This window comes from Saprolegnia diclina, assembly GCF_000281045.1.
Source record: "Saprolegnia diclina VS20 unplaced genomic scaffold supercont1.51, whole genome shotgun sequence".
Lineage (NCBI taxonomy): Eukaryota > Oomycota > Saprolegniomycetes > Saprolegniales > Saprolegniaceae > Saprolegnia > Saprolegnia diclina.
In genome coordinates, this window is record NW_008246118.1 from 345,613 (window position 1) to 364,798 (window position 19,186).

Sequence of the window (19,186 nt, forward strand, 5' to 3'; positions counted from 1 at the left end):
TGATTCTTTAATCGCATTCGCAGCGTTGGAGAATATTGTCAGACTCTAAATTTAGACGCATGAGCCTCGACGAGGACGGCTGCGGCATCCTGCGGTACGCGGTTCACCTTGCACGGCGCCTCTATGAACGCTGTGGCAGGTATGGATCCGGCTCGGTCCTCGCCGTCATTAGCCGTGTGGACGGAGCCAAGTACGGTCAGTTTTACGACGGTGGGTCAGACAGTGTTTTGCGCCCAAGTCTACTGGTCGTGGGTAGATACGCGGCTGGACGGGCAGCCGACGCAGCTCCTCGTGGGCTTTAGCTTTGGCGGCAACGGCTTCGCCAACTACCGCACGGGTCAGCAGCGCTTTGTCGCCACCAACGCCGACGTCCTTGTCGCAGGTGAAGACGGCGAAATACTTCAGGTACTGATGCGCGTCTTATTTCCGACCGAGTGACCAGCGTTGTAGCACTACCGCTGGGATCCCACCTCGGTGACGGCGCTGCTACCTCATTCCATTGATCTGCAGCTCAACTCGGTCATGACGCTCAAGTGCTCCAGCCAAGCAGCAATACAGCTCACAGTCAAGCACCACAGCCTTCTCGTACGCACCCTCTGATACGAAGGTCTGCTGACAATAGCAGGTGTTTGAGCTCGGACGACCCGTGCGCGCGTCGTACCTCAACAAGGTGCACCATGGATCTGTGCATCATCGCTGCAACCATCCACGTTCAGATTCAGCGCCGGCGGGTCGACGGGACCCTCGAGCTGGCAATACCGCGGCCGACGCTTGTCGATCGCCAAGATCGCCAGGTTGCCACTTCGAGACACCATTGTCCCTTGATCGAGCACGTCGCGTGTAGAGTGAGACGCCGACAAAGAAAGCCCAGCGCTACAACTGGCATCTGCCGCGCGTCTCGGCGAGTGGCCGCGAAGTCGACAAGGTGAGCGTCCAGTCGCACCTCCAGCCACTTGTCGAGACCAACAAGTCGCTCGTGCTGCGTCTCAAATCGTACTCGCTCGTATTCGAATCCCGTTGGACGGTCCGACGTAGCTACTCGACGGCAATCGGCCAAAACGTGCACGATCAAGTTGAGGCCCAGCGCAGCATTCCTTGCCACAGTTTCTTCTCGCCGATCAAGCGCCAGCACAGCTACATCCCGTCGGCCAAGGTGGTTCGCTTTCGATTGGCGCCCGTCGGATAAATTCTGTGGATAGATCGCCAAGCCCAAGGGGATCGTCAAGACCCTCCCGCGCCTCCACCCCCGGTTTTTGGACCACATGGTCGCGCGCATGAAGAGCAACCAGGTACAAAGCCCCACCTTTGAACGTTCCACCACATGCAACAGCTCCTCGTTGTTGTCTGCTCCAATCTCTCGACGTCCGACTGCGTCCAAGCCGAGCGCATGCTGGCGACGATCGAGGTCGAGTGGGCGACCGACGACGCTGCGTACGATGCCTTCGATCGATGACCCAAGAGGCAACGTGTTGTAGGCGGCCACTTGACGACGACACGCCGCCCCGCGAGCACAACCACGGGGCGTACGAAGACCCGGCGCCGGACCGCGCGCTCAGCGCCAAGCGCATCGTGCTTGTCGACTGCTCCACTTCGACGCTTCTGAGCACGTACGTCGTCGTCTTCGTAGCTAGCAATGGGCTAATCAACTGCGTGCAGGCGGCACAACTTCCGCGTCTACCCCATGTTCCTCATGTACTATGGAGGTCAGCTCGGGTTCTGCGCCAACACATTCAACGGCTTTGGCCGATCCGCAAAGGACTTTGTCGCGCAGGTATTTGCAATCTCTTGGGCAGTGAAGTGAGCGCTGGCATTAGGTCAAGACGACGATCCGCAACTGTCAGCGCAACCAGTTCCTCCCAACAAATTTCCGGTTTCCGTCCATGGACGATCTCATCATATAGTTTGCTATCCAAGACTTAGTGGTTTCTTATCTTATTGCGCAGTGTACGATGAGAGCACGGACGAGAGGATGGCTTGGACGTCCGCGGTCGAGCTGTTCTTGCCGGCCTTCGAGGACTTGGTCGTTTTGGACTTGCCGAGCTCGCCGAGGACGGCGTCGTTGAGTTGGGTCTTTTGCTCGGCGATGTTGTGGATGGCTTGGTCGACCGTGTCACCAGCGACGAGCTTGTAGATTGTGACGGGCTTGGTCTGCCCGATGCGGTGGCAGCGGTCGCAGGCCTGCGCGTCGATCGTCGGGTTGAAGTCCAGGTCGTGCAGAATCACCGTGTCCGCCGCCGTGAGGTTGATGCCGAGACCGCCCGCGCGCGTCGAGAGAAGGAAGACAAAAATCGACGTGTCTTCGTTGAACTGATCGATGAGCGCTTGCCGATCCGAGACCGACGTCGAGCCGTCGAGCCGGAGAAACTTGTAGCCCAAGTACTCCATGAGCACCTCCATGAGATCGAGCAGCTTGGTCCACTGTGAAAAAATAAGGACGCGGTGCCCGTCCGTCTGCAGAGTCGGCAGAAGCGACCTCAAAAAGTCAAACTTGACCGACTGGAGGATCACGTCGGCCGGCAGCTGGAGCGCTCGAAGCTCCGAACTAATGTCCCCGTACTGCACGCACAACTCGTGCAGCTCAAAGTCCGAGTACGACTCGATCTCCTTGTCGACCATCGCGCGTGTGCACTGGTCCCCAAAGGCGCCGAGCTTGTAGAGGTGCGCACCGAGCGTTTTCATCTTGACGTCGCAGCGAAAGTGGTGTCGCAGCATGATCGAGTGGTTGGCCGCCTTGCGCAGCTGCGTAAAGATCGCCGTGTCCGACTGCCCCGCAAAGATGTTGCTGTCGAGGTTGAGGAGGTCGCGCATCTCCCGGGTGACGCCCGTCGGAGTCTTCTTCGTCTTGCGCGCCGCCTCCTTGTCCTTAGCAGCGCGCTTCGTCGCGACGGCCGCGGCCACGAGGGCGTCGTAGATCGTCCGCTGCTCGTTCGGGAGCGTTAGGATGCTCGTTTGTTCGGCTTTCGGCACCATCTGCGTGAGCACGTACTTCTTCATGCGGCGCAGAATGAAAGGCGCGAGAATGCGGCGGATCTTGGCGCACGTCGTGCTCTGCTGGTCGCCCGCAAAGAAGTCCATCATCTGCTCGGAGCCGTGGTTGAAGATCTTGGGCATGAGGAAACTGAGGAGCGAGAGCAGCTCGCTGAGGTTGTTCTGGATCGGCGTCCCCGACAACACGAGGCGGTGGCGCGCCCGGACAGCCGCGATGCGCTTGAAGCGCGACGTGTTGGCGTTCTTGATCGAGTGGCCCTCGTCCAGCACAACATACCCGAAATGGAACTTGCGGAAGAAGGACCGGTCGTCCGCGCACGCGTCGCGCTCAAAGTACGAGTACGTGGTGAGGAGCACGTCAAACTCGGTTCGTGCATGTTGCATCGCGATACGGTCTTCCTTGTCGCCATAGTAGGTGAGGATGCGCAGCTTGGGCGCAAACCGCGCAAACTCGCGGACCCAGTTGCTCAAGGTCGACGCCGGCACGATCACAAAGTGGGGCGAGCTTTGTTTGCTGCAGAGGAGCGCAAGGAACGAGATCGTCTGCACCGTCTTCCCGAGACCCATCTCGTCCGCCAAGACGGCCGACATCTTGTGCTGGTACAGCAGGTACAGCCAGTTGACCCCGACAATCTGGTACGGCTTCAAGACGAGCGTCGGACTCAGCCCCGGAATGTCCGCCGTGCGCACAAACTGCTTGTCGTCGTCGACCGCCACGAGCGCGGTTTCTTCGTCGTTGGCGGCTTCGGGTGCGGACGACCACTGCGACACCGACGTCCTCAGCGTCTCTGCCAGCGCTTCGCACGTCTTCAAGATGGCGCCGACTTCGTCCTTCTGGGACTGCTTCGTCGACGGCCGCCGACCGTGGTCGGTTTCGTCGAGGCCATCCGATTCGCCTGACGCATCGTCTTCATCTTCCTCTTCTTCCTCTTCCGACGACGCGACTCGTTTGCGCGGTTTCCGCGTCTTGGCCACGGGCTTCTTGAACGTCTCGAGCTTCTTCGCCGTCCACTGGTCCGTCGCGTCCTTCCGTTTTCGCGGCGCCGTGATCCATCCATTGCTGTCCCCGCTCGTGTCGCCGGGCGTAAAGGTCGACCGCCCGTACTTGGCCATCCACGAGGTTTCTGGTACCGTTGGCTTCGCTTTGACCTCGATCACGTACACATCGTCATCGTCATCGTCGTCAATGGACTCGACGCCATCCTCGTCCAGGGTCGCTTTCGGCGACGACTCTTCGGTTGTACTGTCTTCCGGCGCAGCCTCCTCGTCGTCCGTGTCGACGATCACCGTGTTGCGGCGCGTAGTCTTCTTGGGCGCGACGTCGCGGTCGCTATCGCTGCTTTCGCTGTCTTCGAGCACTGTGCGACGGACTTTAGCCGGTGGCTCGACCTTGGCCGGCGCCGGGCGCTTCTTCGTGAGGTCCACGGTGGTGCAAGCCTCGAGCGACGACGGCGCGTCAACGACAACGTACTTCTGGAGCGACCCGTTGGCGTTGAACGCGTCCTTGATGCCAAGGACTGCAGCGTTGCCCGTCTTGAGCACGAGCTGGCTGGCATTCACTTTGTTGATGAGGAGCGACGCCTTGCCGCGGCAGCGCAGGCGGATCGTGCCATCCTTGAGGAGGCAAACGGTACCCCCGCCTCCACATACAGGGATCTACCTCGCAGCGTGAGCCTTCATCTTCGCGTTGGGTCGTCGCGTACCTCCTTGGCGGTCAAGGTCACGACCTTGCCGCCCATAACCTCCTTGATCGCGGCCATTTGGGCTGTGATGGATTCCCGCCAACCCCACCTTATTAATACCCGCGAGTTATTTTGGTGGAATTGGGGATGCTATATTGGTTGTTTGTATTCTGAATTGATAAGTATTAAAATACGTAGTTCGAAGCCAAAACCAAATTTCGAAGATCCTCTAGCGTTGGCGTCGGCGTTGGCCTCCATCACCGTCGTATCTTGTGTCGATTCATGGTCTTTCCCACGCCGATACCCCCTGAAACCCTCTGCGAGACATCTTCTGCTTTGCCCTCTAATTCATATTGCTGGAGGGTATTTCGTTCTCATCGTTTGGCGGCCGCTAGATAAAATAACACTATATTTCGAATGTAGAATAGTGTACAAATTAGCTTGGATCTCGGCGACGGCTGCAACGATGTTCAAGCACTGTACGTGGCTGCTGCCTGGATGGAGCTCTCATGGCACGTAGCCCACTTTATGGGCCACTCGAGCAACGTCAACTGCTTCCGCTTCGGGCGCAAGTCCGTACGTGGCAGCCTCTCTTCGGGCGGGTAGCTCACGACCGCGTAGGGACAAGTGGCGGTCAGTGGCGGCGACGACACGAATGTAAACGTCTGGCGCATCCGCGAGAGCGAGACCAAGAACATCATGGTACTGTCGTGCGAAGGCGAACTGTTGCTCATGTCGTGCTCGTGGGCCAGAGCCTTGCTGGCCATTCGAGCCCTGTCGAGTGTGTGACCTTTGATCCGGCCGAGAAGCGCGTCGTCGCCGGGTCGACGTCGGGCGCCATCAAGGCCTACGACATGGAGTCCGCCAAGGTGTTTCGATCGCTCAAGGGCCACATGTCTTCGTGCACAAGCATCGACTACCATCTCTACGGCGACTACGTGGCATCCGGCGCGCTCGACACCAACGTCAAGGTCGGGCGCAACATACCTTGTCCCTTGCCATCATCGAGATGCGTAGATCTGGGATCTCAAAACAAAAAACTGTGTCCAGACGTTCAAGGGCCACGCAAGTGATATCACATGCGTGAGCTTCACGCCCGACGGCCGCTGGCTCACGTCCGGCAGCGCCGACGGGACTCTCAAGATCTGGGACCTCACAGCTGGGAAGCTTCTTCGCGAGTTCACGGACCACGGCGGCGCCATCACGTGCCTCGAATTCAACCCCGAGGAGTACATCCTCGTGTCAGCGTCGCAGGATAGGACGATGCGGTTCTGGGACCTCCAATCCTTCGAGCTCCTTGGGGTCACGCCAACCGACACGACGCCGGTGGCCGCGATCGCACACACGATCAGCGAGCCGTACAGCGGCAAGTATGCCCTCTGCGTGTCCCAGGACATGGTCAAGGTTTGGTCCTATGACGCGTCAGTGACGGTACGACGTCCCTTCTCCGTATGCCGTCATGGCGCGTCGCTAGTGCCACGATACGTTGCTGTGGAACAACGCGCGCCAAGGCGTGACCGAGACCCTCGGCGACACCCTCGTGACCGACAACCTCCAGCTTTTTGGCGGCTCGTTCGCGAACGCCTTCATCTCGGTCTGGCGTGTCGACCTCAACACGCTTCAGCCCTTCGCCCCGCCGAAGAAGACGCCGCGACCTATCACGCCTGCCGCCATATTTCGCCCTGTTACACCCAAAGTCCTCCAGCCGCCCCGGTCGGCGCCGTCGCAACAACCAGCGTTGCAGCAGCCGCCGGCGACACCTCCGCAGCCGCCCCGTAGTGTACACCAACGCCCCCCTCCGACTCCAGAGCCCTCCCCTCCAGCGTCGACAGAAAGTACGCCTCTTGCGTAGCTGTCGTGCTAACGCAACTCCATAGGCGCATCGACCGAGATGGGCGTGGACACGATCAAGCGATTCGCTGAGCCTCCTGTCTGCACCTGTTTGCTGCAGCATCTCACGTGCTCGTATGAGTAGGAAGCCTTTAGCTCCGACTACGTCAACGAGCTCAAGGTCGGGATGGAGCTCTCGCTTCGAACGTTCAAGAGCCGGCAAAAGGCCCTGGAGCAGTTTATGACGTATCACTGGGACAAGGGCGACGTCCACGGTACCTCTCCTAGCACGATTCAACGCGCTCATGCACGTACGAGGTGGCTTTCGCTTCATTAGCCAGCTCCCGACGGGGACTCGGGAAGCCCTCGCGGTCGATATTCTCGGCAACGTCGAGCTCGCGACCATCGGGCTCGACCTGGAGGCATGTGTCTTGCTGCTTCCGCTCGCGCTCGAGCTTGTGAGCGGTTTTCCCCCGTACGCTGCCGTCGGTGTCGCCGTCGCCAAGGTCCTCGTCACGGCCTTTGGTCCTCTGGTCAAGGACAACAAGGAAGCGCGCCGGAGCAACCGCGAAGTCAACTTTGCCGGCGAAGAACGGTACGACCGACTGCTGTCGCTGTGGGAACGAGCTACTCTCTAGGGCCGCGCGCTGCGACGCTTGCCACGGCTTCTTCATCGAGCTCCAGAACAAGCTGCCGAACGTCGCGACGACGGACCCGCGGGCCCTCGCAGAGCTCAAGAGCATTTTAGGCGAATATGGATGGGGACGATAGAGCTCGTCGTTGGAGATTAGACTTTCATAATCGAACGCTGCTCCAGGTGCAAGATGTAGTCGGCGAGGTGGTGCAACTGGCCGAGCTCGATCGCGTTCTCGCCAGACGGGCTCGCGAGCGCCGTGGGCAGCACGCAGTCGTTCTCGATACGCCATCCGTGTTGCGCGCAGACTAGCCAAAGAAGCTATGAGAGGCAAGGAGAGGTGCGGTACGTACAGGCCAGTGTAGCGTCGCGAGAGAGCCCGAGGGCTTGCGCGGTGCTGTCGATGGAAAGCACAGAGTACGCCTGCGCAATCAAGGCCGCCGTCGAGAGCTGGATCGACTGCTTGAGAACCGCAACCACCGGCGCCACTGCCGAGTCCGTCGTACTTGCCTCCAAGGCCGCAGCGGCCGCGTGCGCCTGGACAATGTCGCGCGCCCACAGCGCTCGTCCGACGGCCCAAATCTGCTGCAGCTCGTCCGCACCCTTTAGCGGCAAGCGCTTCCACAGGTGGCGGGCTTCGTCTAGGCGCCGAAGGGCGAGCAGGGCCGCGAGGAACTGCGCGTAGTGCGACGCGGCCATGGGCTCGACGCCCGAGCTCAGGGTCTGGAGCTCCAGCTCTTCGCAGACGTGGACAAGCTCGGGGAGGTGGCGGGGCAGGTCGGTGGCCGCGCAGATTGCGGCGATGCGCGCCTGCAGCGACGAGAGCAAGGTTGCGTCCATCTTCGTTGGGCGTCACAGATAATTCACTGTCCTCTTGTTTGTATGCTCATACAAAAACAAGGTGCGACAAAAAGATTTTGAGTTTGAGTTTGAAAATGTGGGCCTACTCGGCGCACGTCTCGCGGAAGCGCTGCATCTCGCGCTCGTTGGCCTCGACCTGAGGCCGCGCTTCCCGCCGCCACTGCCATGACGAGATGATGAGACACGGGCCATGAGGCCATGGGACTTACCTGCTCAATGTCGTCAAAGGTGTAGAGCTTGGGCGTCGGGGCGACAACCGGCGTTGCGCCCTTGTCGAGGAACCGCGTGACCTTGGCGACGAGCTGGTCCAAGGGCCCATTGGGCGCCTTGCGCTCATTCTGCATGAACGCGTGCACAAACTAGAAAGCCCATGTCAGGAGCCTCGCTCGTCGTCGTCCTACCTCGGCAAAGGCGTCGGCGTCGTGCAGCTCGGTTCCAAGCTCCCGCACGCGCTGGAAGAGCTCTGCGTGCGACGCGACGCCCATGATGTCTTGCTCGCCGAGCTGCAGGATGCAGAGCGCGGCGTCAAAGACGACCTCTTGCCCGTAGAAGAAGAGGAGGTCCCAGACACGCAGCGCTGTCTCGAGGGGCAGCGTGCAGAGGAAGACGCAGAGGAACCACTGAAGCGAGACGAGCTCAATGTCGATGCCGTGGGTCTCGAGCATCGCGCTGAGCGCCGGTGCTTGGAGCGTCACGAGGCGCTTGAAGACGATCTGGTCGACTTGGGCGCCGACCATGCTCCGCCTAATGCGACTTCAAGTTATCATACGCTTGCGATATATCGGCATACGAGTAGTTTTCCCAGGGCAAAAACTTCTCGAGGAGTACAGCGAGGAGCCAGAACGCGTCTTCTTCGGGCAGGAAGAGTACGAGGATGCCGACGATGAAGTTCATGGACTGGCAGTACCCGATCTCGCGCCGGTGCATCGCGTACGCCAAGAGCACGTTCGTGAGCTCGACCTTGCCGCGCTCGGCCTACGCCACACGCCTGAGCGCGACGTTGATCTCACTTGTGAACCTGGAAGAACGTGTGCTCGGGGTACGTGCGACCCACGTCCTTCTCAATGTCATCGACCGTCTAAAGCAGCACCATGCGTTCGACCAACTCAGATCGGAGCACGTACGCTGCCTCGGTGGTCTTCGCGGTGGAGAAGACCTACTCAACACTGAGACAGACGCTCGTACGCTGAGACTACTTTGGTAGTAGTCGTGCGGGAAGCGGGCTTTGTACGCCGCGACGTTCGCCAGCAAGAGCCACATGGCAGGGCGATACGCCGACGGAATACCGCCGACAACGAGCGGCTAGGTCATTTTCTGTTAGCGGATCGTGCGAGGTGTCGTGGAGAGACTTGGAGGAGCTGGCGGACGTGCATGCTTTCGTCCTCGGAGCTCTCGTGCAGCAAGACCTGGAGGCCATCGAAGCCTCCGTTTTCCTGCAGCAGTTCCAACCACTGCCTCTCGTGTCGATATCGCTACATGCTCGTTCTCAATCAATATGTTTGGGTGAGGAAGAGCCCACCGCGGGCTTCTGGCGTTGGTGGCGCAACTGCTGGCGGTGCTTTAGAATGTACTTGTCGTCCTTTGCAAAGCCATACTCGTCACTAGACGCAAATGAGTTACACAGCGCCAAGAGAAGCGTGTACCGATTCACGAGCTCCTGCGCTGGATCGTGCCGGAACCGGTCGAGTGAGAGCACACTCGGGTCAAGGAAACGCAGGACGCGCGGGTGCGCCGCGCTGCGAATCGACGCCATCACCTACCGCAGCTGTGAGCACCGGTGCGCATTTCGCTCGCGCACATCAGGAAACGAGTCGGTGGTGACGTCAACGCCGTTGACAGCGACGAGCACATGGCCCGTCTGGATCGCATGCGCTTGGATCGCGTGGTTTTCGCTCTGGAGAAGACGGCTCGCCTGGCTGCCGCGCACGAGGCCCTTCACGAGCGCGTGGTGGCCGTAGAAGCCCGTCTCGAACTGGATGCCAAGCGGTCCGGGCGCAAACTCGACGTCGTAGAGGGCGACGGCGTCGTCCTCGTACTGCTTGCGCTTGACCTGAGCCATGTCGCAGTGCCGGGTACGTCACGCTGGCGATGCCATTGGATGAAATGCATGCATTTCAGCCAATCCGTAAGCGCTAAGCTTATATGGGATTCCCCAGTCATACAAATTCGAAGCTTGATAGAAACACAAACAATTAAAGCTAGCTTGATGTTTGTATGCATGAGTGTGGCATTTAAAAAAAGAAAGATCCACGCAAGGTGAGGCGGACATTTGCAGTTTTGAGCCCATGTCCTCAGACCGTCGATCGCGGACGCAGTCGCGCGAGCGCAGCGATGTGCCCAACACGAACGTTGGCAACAACCTCTACATCGCCAACCTCCCCATCAAGGTCCTCATACCCCCAGCATACACCCTCGCGAACCCCCTGTCGCTAGATGAACCAAGAAGAAATCAACGCGCTCTTCTCCAAGTACGGCCGGCTCTCGCGCGTGGACCTCATCTCGGACCCCGTGACGCACGAGTCGCGGTACACCCCTCTCATACTGTACTTAGCGCCTCATAGTCATGCGATAGCGGGTTCGCCTTTGTCACGTTTGAAGACAAGCGTGACGCCGACGATGCGATCGCGGGCCTGCACGAGTACGAACAACGCATCAGCGCAACTTTCGAATCGAGAATGGTTCAATAAGCTCTTGTATCGTACAGAACGGAGATCATGGGCCGCCGCATCCGCGTTGAAGCTGCCAAGCGCGCGCGTGGCCACCCCAAGACCCCCGGCCAATGTACGTGTTGCAGTATTGACGTGCCAACTCAAAAATCGGAATTGTAGACCTTGGCCCGCCGGGCGCGAGCTCGCGTCCGCGCTACAACGAACCCCGTGGTCGCAGCGGTGATCGTCGCCGTAGCCGCTCGCCGTACCGCCGGCGTGAACGTTCGCGCTCGCGCGGTCGTGACCGTGACCGCTCGCGTGATCGCCGTCGCTCGCGCTCGCCCGTCCGGAAGGAGCGCTCTCGCTCGCGCGACCGCCGCGGCAGCTCCCGTGACCGCCGTGGCAGCTCGCGCGATCGCCGCCGCGATTAGATATTCCGGTCCGTATGTATGTATCTCATTTCTTAATCTCCATTAAGGAAGCGGAAGGCCGACCTACGCAGTTTGGCGATATACCACCATGTGGGTCTCAGGCTCGGGCACATCGGCGTCCAGGCTAAAGTGGGTGTTGAAAAAGCTCGTGTCCTTGGTGTACTGCCACGCGGCGAGGCGGCTCTGGCCAATTGCACGCTCGGCAGACGCGTACATGACGAGGAACGTGGGGCGGTAGCTGCCATTGCTGTAGCGCGCTTCGGCCACATCCCGTGGTGTAGTCTGCACCGCATCGGACTCGGAGCCCTTGGCACGGTTGCTACGCATACCGGTATGAGCACGTAAGATTTGGCTCGTGTAATACGTGGGCGAGCAGTCGGGGAACCAGAGAGACGCGTTGCGGTGGAGGTGGCTGTAGTACGGCGTGGCGTGGCACGTCATAAAGAAATCGACGGACGCTGCATCGTGCTGCTCGTGCAGCGCCGCTCGGAGATGGTCGACGACGTCCAAGGCGCCGCGCTAGCAATTCGAATGAGCGTTCGTGCTCGTGGGCGCAAGCGTACGTTGTGGTAGCGCGAAAAGTAGACGGCCGCGGCCCCGTTCGCGGCCACGAGCGCCAACACGAGAGCGTGAAAGAGCTTGGTAGGCGCGCGGGCGTGGAGCCGCGCGAGGCCGAGTCCTGCGTACACGAACGTGGGCGGGAGAAGCGGGAGGAGAAATCGCGGCTCTACACGCTACGTCTCGCGTTTGCAGTGGAAGAGGAACGTACCCTTGTGAGCACCGCAGCTATAGACAGCGAGTGCCCATCCGATTAGCGCAGCCAGCTCCCGACGCTACACAGTCTACCACGTCAGAGACATGCACACGAGTGTAACGTGCCTGGGAGCTCCAGACGCCAGCAAGTAGAAAGGGCAGTGACGTCGCGGCGGCTTCCGGAAAGCCCGCGAGGAGGTACCAGTGCCACGGGTGCGTCCCGTACAGCGCATCCTTGCCCTCGAGGACGTTGAAGCGGACAAAATTCAGCGGCACAAACGTCCACGCGCCGTACCCGATGCGGTCGATGACAAGCATCGCGGCGATGGCCACCGCCCCGATCGGCGCCACGACATTGACGAGCAGCGTCAGCTTCGCCGGCGACGCAAGCAAGAGGCGCGCGCCAAGGAAGACCCAGAGCACGGCGTTCGTGGGCCGAAACACGACGCCAAGCGCCGCCGCCGAGAGACCCCACGCCGCCCGACGCCAGTACAGGTCCATCTTGGCGCGGTCCGTCTACTCCGCCCTTGCAATTTACGGTAAAATTGAAAGGGCATCGCTACCTGGAACGACCACGGCCAGTAGGCGAGCGCAACCGTGGTGCAAACAGCCTCGATCGAGTTGGAATACGTGCGCACGAGCGTGTAGAAGGCGAACCACGACGTGAGCTGCGAGAAGAGCGCCCACTTGGCCGCGGTTTCGCCCACATACACGAACGCGAGCTTGTAGAGAAAAACGTCGCCGACGGCCGCAATGAGCCCCTAGTCTACGTTACCTCCCTGCCGATGCATCGCATCATCTACCTGGAGGAGGCGCGGCGCGTACGCCACCGCCCATGGCGTGTCTAGGCCCTAAACCGCTATGTCAGCCAGGCACATATGCAAAGCGTCGTGTCGTACGAGAAGTTGGAGGATTTTGTACAGCGCAGCGAAGAGCGCGGGATGGGCGTAGCCCCGCAGCTGCGCGTCCGGCTGCCACTCCCACGTCCTACGGAGACGCATGAGGCCGTGTGTGGCATCCGCTGGACGCACAGGTAGCCGTAGCCGTAAACGAGGTGGTGCGCGACCTCGGAGCTCTGCCAGAACTCGTCCGGGTTAAAGTACGTGCGCACGAAGAGCGCGTTTGCGAGGCGGAAGGCCACGATGGCTCCGACCCAGCGCCACTGCATCGCCGTTTTTTGCAATTTGAGGACGGTAATGTGACCGTATTTACATGATTTTGACGAAAATGGTCGTATTTTTGCGGATGATGTGTCAGTTGATGACTGTCAGTTGATCGACGGATGATGATGGCAATGGTGGTGGCGCTGTGAGCACTGGCGGTCGTCGGACTCGTAGAGCTTCCGCCGTGTTCTTGGACCTCGCGTCCAATCAAATGACGCGCGACCGCCGCGCCCTCGGGTTCCAGGTGAATCCCAAGCGCCCAAGGATCCACGGAATCCGCAGCGCCCGTTCGATTGGGGAGCGGGCATCCGGAAAGCTTATCCGGACTACTACAATGATTACAGGACACATCATTTGAAAGATGGTCGCGGAGCAGAGCTTGCTGCTGGAGGCCGGCGGCCTTCCGAAGGCGTCGCTGTCGCCGCGCACGCCGCGCTACTCGCACTCGCGCTGGGTCATTGGCGTCAGCTGCGTCGTGGTCGTGGCCATCATCTGGACCTTTGCCAGCGTCCTCGTGCAGTACGTGTTCCACGACCTCGGCTTCAACAAGCCCTTCTTCCTCACGTACGTGGCCAACTCGCTCTTTGCCGTGAACCTCCCGCTCTACTACGGCGGCAAGTACTTTGGCTACGTGGTGCCGTCCTCGCGCCAGGCGAGCGCCCGCGACACGCTCGCCATCAGTGCCATCGTCGCGCCGCTCTGGTTCCTCGCCAACTTCACCTACAACATTAGCCTCAACATGACGAGGTAGACACCCGCTTCTCCATCGACAATGCATAATCGTACTTGTTTAGCGTCACGAGCAGCACGATCATTAGCTCAACCTCGGCCATGTTTACATTTGGCCTTAGCATCGCGTACCTTGGCGAGCGCTTCAGCTACGCCAAGCTCGGCGGCGTCGGTCTCTGCATGCTCGGCAACTCGGCCACAGTTTTCAACGACTCTGGGAGCACGACGCGCGACAACGTGTGGGGCGACCTCCTCGCGGTCTTTGCGGCCTTCATGTATGGCGTGTACACGACTGCGATCCGGCGCCTCATCCCGGACGAAGGCAAGGTGAGCCTCGGCCTCTTCTTTGGGCTTCTCGGCCTCCTCAACTTTATTGGCTTGTTACCGCTCGTGCTCCTACTGCACTGGACGCAGCTCGAGAACCTCTCGGCGCTCAATGGCGAGATCCTCGGGCTCCTCACCATCAAGGGCCTCTTTGACAACGTGCTGAGCGACTACCTCTGGGCGCTCGCCATGCTCTTCACGACGCCGACAGTCGCGACGATCGGACTCTCGCTCACGGTGCCCTTTGCGATCGTCTCGGATTTTATCTTCCACAGCGTCTCGCCGACGCTCGTGACCGTCTTTGCGTCCGTCTTTGTCATTGCCGGCTTTGTTCTTATCAACGTCACGAGCGAAAAGTCCGAGGCCGAAAAAGCATAGTTTTTTTGCTAATATATCGAAACACTACAACTGCGAAACAGCACGCTTCATGGGCCGCGGGACGCCGCTTCGGAGCGCTGGCAGGTGCACAGTCGACGGTTTGGTCGGCTGGGGACGCTCGGCGCTCGCCTCTTGGTTGCTCTGCTTGGGTCGAGAGGGTTTGGTCGGGTACAGTGTCGGCACGGCGATCCACGACTTCATCGGCGACGAAAGCGACGGTCGCCGGCACTGGGTGTGGTGCGGGCTCGCGCACGTCGAGCAGATCCTGTCGTAGCGCTTGATGAGCTTCACGGGCGGAAGCGCCGGTGCGACCACTGCACTGCGCGTCACGGCGGGCAGCGTGTGGGGCTTCTTGGTGCGCGGCCGCATGGGCACGAGCCCGGACGAGAGCTTTCTTCGCGCGGCCTCGGCTCGCCGGAGCGCCAGAACGCGGCAGCAAAATCGCCGCACGATCTGGAGCGCTCGCTCGCGCTGCACGTAGCGCCGGCGTAGCAGACTGCGAACGCTACGCTGCAGTGCTTTAGCCGCTCGTTCGCGTCGAGCTGCAACCTGGGACCGACGCCGTCGTACCCGACGCGTGATGTGTATCAAGAGGCAAGCCAGGCGCGCGGCGCGGTGCTCAAGCCAGCGCCGTACAAGGCACTGAATCATAGCTGCGGCTGTGGTACGCCGCTGGCGACGCTGGACGTACGATCGATAGGCGGTCTGTATTATGCGGGCCCTGCGCACTTCCAACCCGAGTCGCCGACGCATGCGCGCATAGCCACACAGCCTCCGCGATTGCTGCAGAGCGCGCAGCCAACAGCAGAGACAGTCAACAGCTCGCACAGTGCGTCGCTTGAGAAGCTCGCGACGGAGCCAGCGCTGCAACAGACTCGCACTCGCAGCCTGTCGTTGCAACCGGCAGCGGTATCGACGACGCAGGATGCAAGACAATAGCCACGTGCTCACCGCCGTCTTGGCGCGAGATAGCTGGCGCCGCTGCCAAGAACGTACGCAGAGGCGCGCAATCTGCTGCTGTGCACGCGTGCGCCTTGCTTGTTGGAGGCGCCAACGCACGCGTGTTTGGATCCTCGTCGCTGCCGCACTCTGCTGCTGCTGTCGCTGAAGATGGAGCGCTCGGTGTTTCTTGCAGTCGAGCAACATCGTTGGCAGCTGCCTCGTGAGGGTGTGAGCTGCTCGTGTACGCCGCAGCAGTTCTGCTTTCGCGGCTCGGCTCGCGTCGTCGCGCCACATTCGCAAGGCTTTGCGAAAGCGCTGTCGCCACATGCGCCGCAGGAGGAAGCGGCCGATGACGTCGAGCGCGTAGTTGTCGATGGCCCGACGCGCAACGTTGTTCGCGGCCTCCAGCGCTGCGGTTCGACGGGCGCGCGCATTGTGTAGAAATGACACGCGGTGGCGCCGGTACGCAGCTTGGAGCACGGACGCGCCGGCGGAGGCACGGGCGAGGGCGGCCGCGTGGTTGATTTTCTGGAGCTTGACCTTGCTCTGGCGAAAGATCGTGTGCTGGAGCCACTCCTTGTGGCTCAAAAGTGAGATCTGGAACTCGCTTTCGAGCACCGCCTGGATCTGGTCGAGCGGAAAGTACGTTTGCGCGTCCAAGAGGGCCGAGATGCGGTCGTCGAGCGCCGCTTGTAGCTCATCGGGCAACGATTTCGTCGGCGTAGTGGCGGGCGTCTGGCGCATGAGACCTACAAGACCTTAGACGAAAAGAGATCATGAACGACGTACGCATGTATTCGTCGTCCGAAACGAGCCCGAGTTGCCGCAGAGTGTGAATTTCTAGCAGGCCAGCATCAGTCGGACGACCTCGTGCGACCTCGCGTACCGTCGAGAACAAAATGCAGCCCATACTCGCCCTTGCGCTTCCTAAGCAGACCTGGACATAAGATCTCATCGCAGTCTGCTTCGCACCAGAGCTCGCGCAGCGCCAGGTTGTGCTCGACCACGTCCATCGCTCTAATTTTAGCTCGTGACTTGACAGGGATAATTTCCCGTGCTTGGCTTCGCGTCTTGGGGCACCGAAACCTGGCGTCCAACCCCATTCACGTACCATTATATCGCGATGCTGTCCAAGGTCATTCTATCGCGTGGGATCTGGGTCGTATCCGGACCCGCATAAGATCAAGCGCTTTAGCGACGTGTACCACGACACGCTCAGCCCGAGGGGCGAGTGGCCGCAGATCTGCATCGGTGGCATCTGCGGACTCCTCTCGTGGCCGCTGCCAGACCACCAAGCGCGACACCTGCTAGCGCTGGCTGGCGACAATGGTGTCGTTCCCGCCGACAAGCTTTGTATCCTCAACGATGCGGCGTGGTCCAAATTTCTCGTCCGCGATCAATTCGAGGTCCTCCGCAACAAGATCGGTGGCTGGTCAAACGCATGGCACACGCGCGCTGTTTTCTCACACCTCGTGGTGGACGACGTCGGGTCAGCCGCGGCGCTTCAGGCTCCTCGCTCGGACAACAATTTTGGCTCGCTCCTCATCGAACTGCCGTCAGCGTATGGAGGTGGCGACCTGTCGTATCCGCACAGCGCCGACCAGAAGCGTCAGAAGGCCGTGGCGCCTGAGGCAGCGCGCATCACTGTGACGCTTTTCGACACAAAGCTCTCGTCGGCCCCCATCACGAGCGTTGTCCTCGTCTACAGCCTCGTGATCAGGCGCCCAGTCGCTCGCCCGACGCAGGAAGCGGCGATCGCGGCGCTTTCTCGACTCGCACAAGCCTCGCCACTCGAATACATTGCGTGCATCCAAGACGAGACGCTAGGCAACGAGCTCTCGTTCGCCGCGCTCGACGCGATCGACACGACGCTGGTGGACGTGCTTGTCGCTACGGGGGTGTTTGACGTCGCACTCGTCTCCTTTCAAAGGCGGTTCCTGTCCGAGCCGCAGGTCGATAGTATGGACAGCGACGTGGTCTCGCCGACTCTGCCTCCGTTCGAAAACCGCGTCGACCGCTTCGTTTTGCACCCGGCGTGTGCGCTACATGCTGATGGCCTCATAGGCTTGAACGCGGACGCCTTTCCCGCACGGCACCGCATGTACCACCGCGATGACTACCCGTGTCCCGCCAAAGCGGTTCTCTTCTGGCCCAAGCACTGTCGCGTGTTCCTCCTCGGCTTCAACACAGTTCTTTCGCTGCTCCAAGCCACCGTCGACGACCAGACCGACGCCGACATGGTCGGTTGCGCCACCGCCCGCGACCTGGTGGCGCTCATTCTCCCGCTCTTTGAGCTCCATCGGCAAGAGCGTCACACAACAACGTCCAAGGCGACGTCTGATGCTCGCTACGCAAGTATATTTGGTCGTCTTTTGCTCCAGATCCACGCCATGGACCTCGTCACACGCTTCGTCCGCGACGTCATCGTGGTCTCGTCCGTCACGACGATCACCGACGTGGCGACATATGTCCATGCGTGCTTGCTTCAGTGTGGCTGGTCCGTGCTGCAAATGGCCTTTTCTGGTCTTCTCGCGCGCTGGCGCGTTTCAGACGCGATGCAGCTGCTCTCGAGCCTCGCGGGTGTCGCGCTCGACCCGGTCTGCCCGCCGCTTGCCCAGCCCTTTGCTCGCGAGTTTCTCAAAGCCAGCTGGCACGCTCTCTTGCCGCGCCTCAAGAGCAGCGAGCCAACGAACACAATCGAGTTTGCATCAAATTGCATCCTCCTCGACTGGTACGTGGACGAGCACGCGCCGAATCTACCTTCCGGCAAGTGGCTCAGCGCTCGCTTGCCGCCGGCCATGATTGTGGCCGTTGACGCGTTCTGCTACCCGCGCCACCGGCACATTGACGCTGCTTGACAGAGCGCTCTTCGACCCAAGAGCTGCTGGTCCACGTGACGGCCACGCGCCTGGACAGTCTCTGGCAGCTCTGGGACTTGGCAGCTCTCGCGGGTACCTCACACCTACTGCGTAGGCTGGACCCAGCACCGTCGCCGCAGCTACGGTCGCTTTTGGTGCCCAAAATTATGGGCGCCGTGTCGAAGCTGCAGGAGAAATTGATGGCCATTGCCGTCGGCAACCCGCGGAACGAGTCTCTTGAGCAACCAAACGTGGCGGCGCTTGAAGCGCTGGCTGTTGTGTGTTGTGTCTGGACGATTGGGGCAACCCATGCTCCAACCAACGCAAGCCAGGACACGACCAGGTTGGTCGTGGATGGCTGGAGAAGCCGTTAGGGGAAGGGGCGACTAGTTGGAAGATATAACTATCTCCAACTAGATATCACATACTTAGAACCATAGGTTAGGAGCGACGCTTCAGACCAGCGCCTCTTCGAGTGCCCAAGCCGAAGCTCGCTTCATCTTTTGCTCTGCGGAGTAACTCAATACAACTGCCTGCTTTCCGGGAGACGGCTCTCCCCTCGCACTGTGTTTGAGTTCCACCGCGGGCGTCACCACATGTGTCGCCCGCATCGATCTCGGCGTTTGCGGCCGCGTGGGTGGCGCAGCTGCCACCGCCCGACGCAGAGATTCTCGACAGCGCCTTGATACGGTACCGCTGCCTTCTCTTCCCATTCATGCAGACGCTCTACGACGTTGCGCCGCACAAGAAAGTTCTTCTCACGCACTTGGCGACGCAGTTCATGGCGCTGCTCGGGTACGCCCGCGGTGCTGCTCCGCTGCCCGCTTCGAACGATTTCGTCATGCGCGACATTGTTCTTGATCCAACGCACTGCAACGATTGCAAGATGTTCCGTGAATTCCTGAACGACGGTGTGATGAGTTGTCGCGTCGGCCGCCTCCTTACGCTCTGCCACGTGCTTCGCG

General features: G+C 60.6%; 10 protein-coding genes across 10 annotated transcripts; 5 read left to right on the forward strand and 5 right to left on the reverse strand.

Moving 5' to 3' along the window:
• Positions 1-59: 59 nt before the first annotated feature.
• On the forward strand, positions 60-1,901 carry SDRG_12698 (hypothetical protein; the record flags this gene model as incomplete). Its single annotated transcript, XM_008618780.1, has 13 exons — positions 60-94; positions 140-210; positions 257-405; positions 451-585; positions 626-670; positions 717-794; positions 845-993; positions 1,036-1,153; positions 1,200-1,289; positions 1,331-1,431; positions 1,476-1,607; positions 1,657-1,771; positions 1,815-1,901. 13 exons carry the CDS (start codon positions 60-62, stop codon positions 1,899-1,901), a joined length of 1,305 nt encoding a protein of 434 aa, XP_008617002.1.
• Positions 1,902-1,932: 31 nt separating this feature from the next.
• SDRG_12699 (hypothetical protein) lies at positions 1,933-4,748 on the reverse strand (the record flags this gene model as incomplete). Its single annotated transcript, XM_008618781.1, has 2 exons — positions 1,933-4,644; positions 4,692-4,748. 2 exons carry the CDS (start codon positions 4,746-4,748, stop codon positions 1,933-1,935), a joined length of 2,769 nt encoding a protein of 922 aa, XP_008617003.1.
• A 264-nt stretch (positions 4,749-5,012) lies between these two features.
• Positions 5,013-7,329, forward strand: SDRG_12700 (hypothetical protein). The gene is made up of 11 exons (XM_008618782.1): positions 5,013-5,033; positions 5,094-5,149; positions 5,191-5,246; positions 5,292-5,372; positions 5,423-5,641; positions 5,688-6,101; positions 6,145-6,505; positions 6,548-6,600; positions 6,646-6,775; positions 6,819-7,095; positions 7,139-7,329. The coding sequence occupies exons 2-11, from the start codon at positions 5,137-5,139 to the stop codon at positions 7,269-7,271; spliced, it is 1,737 nt and encodes a 578-aa protein (XP_008617004.1). The 5' UTR covers positions 5,013-5,033; positions 5,094-5,136; the 3' UTR covers positions 7,272-7,329.
• SDRG_12701 (hypothetical protein) lies at positions 7,288-7,974 on the reverse strand (the record flags this gene model as incomplete). Its single annotated transcript, XM_008618783.1, has 2 exons — positions 7,288-7,442; positions 7,488-7,974. 2 exons carry the CDS (start codon positions 7,972-7,974, stop codon positions 7,288-7,290), a joined length of 642 nt encoding a protein of 213 aa, XP_008617005.1.
• A 62-nt stretch (positions 7,975-8,036) lies between these two features.
• On the reverse strand, positions 8,037-10,082 carry SDRG_12702 (hypothetical protein). Its single transcript, XM_008618784.1, has 11 exons — positions 9,794-10,082; positions 9,639-9,751; positions 9,515-9,596; positions 9,345-9,467; positions 9,192-9,297; positions 9,120-9,151; positions 9,014-9,073; positions 8,786-8,970; positions 8,397-8,739; positions 8,205-8,354; positions 8,037-8,155 (listed from the first exon to the last, which is right to left on the reverse strand). The coding sequence occupies exons 1-11, from the start codon at positions 10,052-10,054 to the stop codon at positions 8,078-8,080; spliced, it is 1,533 nt and encodes a 510-aa protein (XP_008617006.1). The 5' UTR covers positions 10,055-10,082; the 3' UTR covers positions 8,037-8,077.
• Positions 10,083-10,269: 187 nt separating this feature from the next.
• Positions 10,270-11,160, forward strand: SDRG_12703 (hypothetical protein). The gene is made up of 5 exons (XM_008618785.1): positions 10,270-10,382; positions 10,429-10,520; positions 10,568-10,633; positions 10,700-10,776; positions 10,824-11,160. The coding sequence occupies exons 1-5, from the start codon at positions 10,281-10,283 to the stop codon at positions 11,072-11,074; spliced, it is 588 nt and encodes a 195-aa protein (XP_008617007.1). The 5' UTR covers positions 10,270-10,280; the 3' UTR covers positions 11,075-11,160.
• SDRG_12704 (hypothetical protein) lies at positions 11,083-13,277 on the reverse strand. The gene is made up of 9 exons (XM_008618786.1): positions 12,859-13,277; positions 12,727-12,814; positions 12,631-12,678; positions 12,391-12,588; positions 11,954-12,343; positions 11,844-11,907; positions 11,638-11,801; positions 11,439-11,593; positions 11,083-11,393 (listed from the first exon to the last, which is right to left on the reverse strand). Exons 1-9 carry the CDS (start codon positions 12,993-12,995, stop codon positions 11,138-11,140), a joined length of 1,500 nt encoding a protein of 499 aa, XP_008617008.1. The 5' UTR covers positions 12,996-13,277; the 3' UTR covers positions 11,083-11,137.
• A 74-nt stretch (positions 13,278-13,351) lies between these two features.
• Positions 13,352-14,481, forward strand: SDRG_12705 (hypothetical protein; the record flags this gene model as incomplete). The annotated part of the gene is made up of 2 exons (XM_008618787.1): positions 13,352-13,737; positions 13,785-14,481. The coding sequence occupies 2 exons, from the start codon at positions 13,352-13,354 to the stop codon at positions 14,419-14,421; spliced, it is 1,023 nt and encodes a 340-aa protein (XP_008617009.1). The 3' UTR covers positions 14,422-14,481.
• On the reverse strand, positions 14,446-16,376 carry SDRG_12706 (hypothetical protein; the record flags this gene model as incomplete). The annotated part of the gene is made up of 5 exons (XM_008618788.1): positions 14,446-14,926; positions 15,656-16,112; positions 16,153-16,203; positions 16,250-16,290; positions 16,336-16,376. 5 exons carry the CDS (start codon positions 16,374-16,376, stop codon positions 14,446-14,448), a joined length of 1,071 nt encoding a protein of 356 aa, XP_008617010.1.
• A 110-nt stretch (positions 16,377-16,486) lies between these two features.
• SDRG_12707 (hypothetical protein) lies at positions 16,487-18,221 on the forward strand (the record flags this gene model as incomplete). The annotated part of the gene is made up of 2 exons (XM_008618789.1): positions 16,487-16,498; positions 16,545-18,221. The coding sequence occupies 2 exons, from the start codon at positions 16,487-16,489 to the stop codon at positions 18,219-18,221; spliced, it is 1,689 nt and encodes a 562-aa protein (XP_008617011.1).
• Between the last annotated feature and the right edge of the window lie 965 nt (positions 18,222-19,186).

Excerpts from the sequence above, each read along its gene's own strand:
- SDRG_12703 (XM_008618785.1), top strand. The coding sequence starts at position 10,281 with ATGTCCTCAGACCGTCGATCGCGGACGCAGTCGCGCGAGCGCAGCGAT. Across the intron at positions 10,521-10,567 it reads CCCGTGACGCACGAGTCGCG|CGGGTTCGCCTTTGTCACGT; the intron begins GTACACCCCTCT and ends GTCATGCGATAG. Across the intron at positions 10,777-10,823 it reads CCCCAAGACCCCCGGCCAAT|ACCTTGGCCCGCCGGGCGCG; the intron begins GTACGTGTTGCA and ends TCGGAATTGTAG.
- SDRG_12700 (XM_008618782.1), top strand. Across the intron at positions 6,776-6,818 it reads GGACAAGGGCGACGTCCACG|GTGGCTTTCGCTTCATTAGC; the intron begins GTACCTCTCCTA and ends TGCACGTACGAG. Across the intron at positions 7,096-7,138 it reads AACTTTGCCGGCGAAGAACG|GGCCGCGCGCTGCGACGCTT; the intron begins GTACGACCGACT and ends GCTACTCTCTAG.
- SDRG_12704 (XM_008618786.1), bottom strand. The coding sequence starts at position 12,995 with ATGCAGTGGCGCTGGGTCGGAGCCATCGTGGCCTTCCGCCTCGCAAAC. Across the intron at positions 12,589-12,630 it reads ACGCGCCGCGCCTCCTCCAG|GGGCTCATTGCGGCCGTCGG; the intron begins GTAGATGATGCG and ends AACGTAGACTAG. Across the intron at positions 12,344-12,390 it reads ACTGGCCGTGGTCGTTCCAG|ACGGACCGCGCCAAGATGGA; the intron begins GTAGCGATGCCC and ends AGGGCGGAGTAG.
- SDRG_12702 (XM_008618784.1), bottom strand. The coding sequence starts at position 10,054 with ATGGCTCAGGTCAAGCGCAAGCAGTACGAGGACGACGCCGTCGCCCTC. Across the intron at positions 9,298-9,344 it reads ACGTCCGCCAGCTCCTCCAA|CCGCTCGTTGTCGGCGGTAT; the intron begins GTCTCTCCACGA and ends AAAATGACCTAG. Across the intron at positions 8,156-8,204 it reads CCTTTGACGACATTGAGCAG|TGGCGGCGGGAAGCGCGGCC; the intron begins GTAAGTCCCATG and ends TCGTCATGGCAG.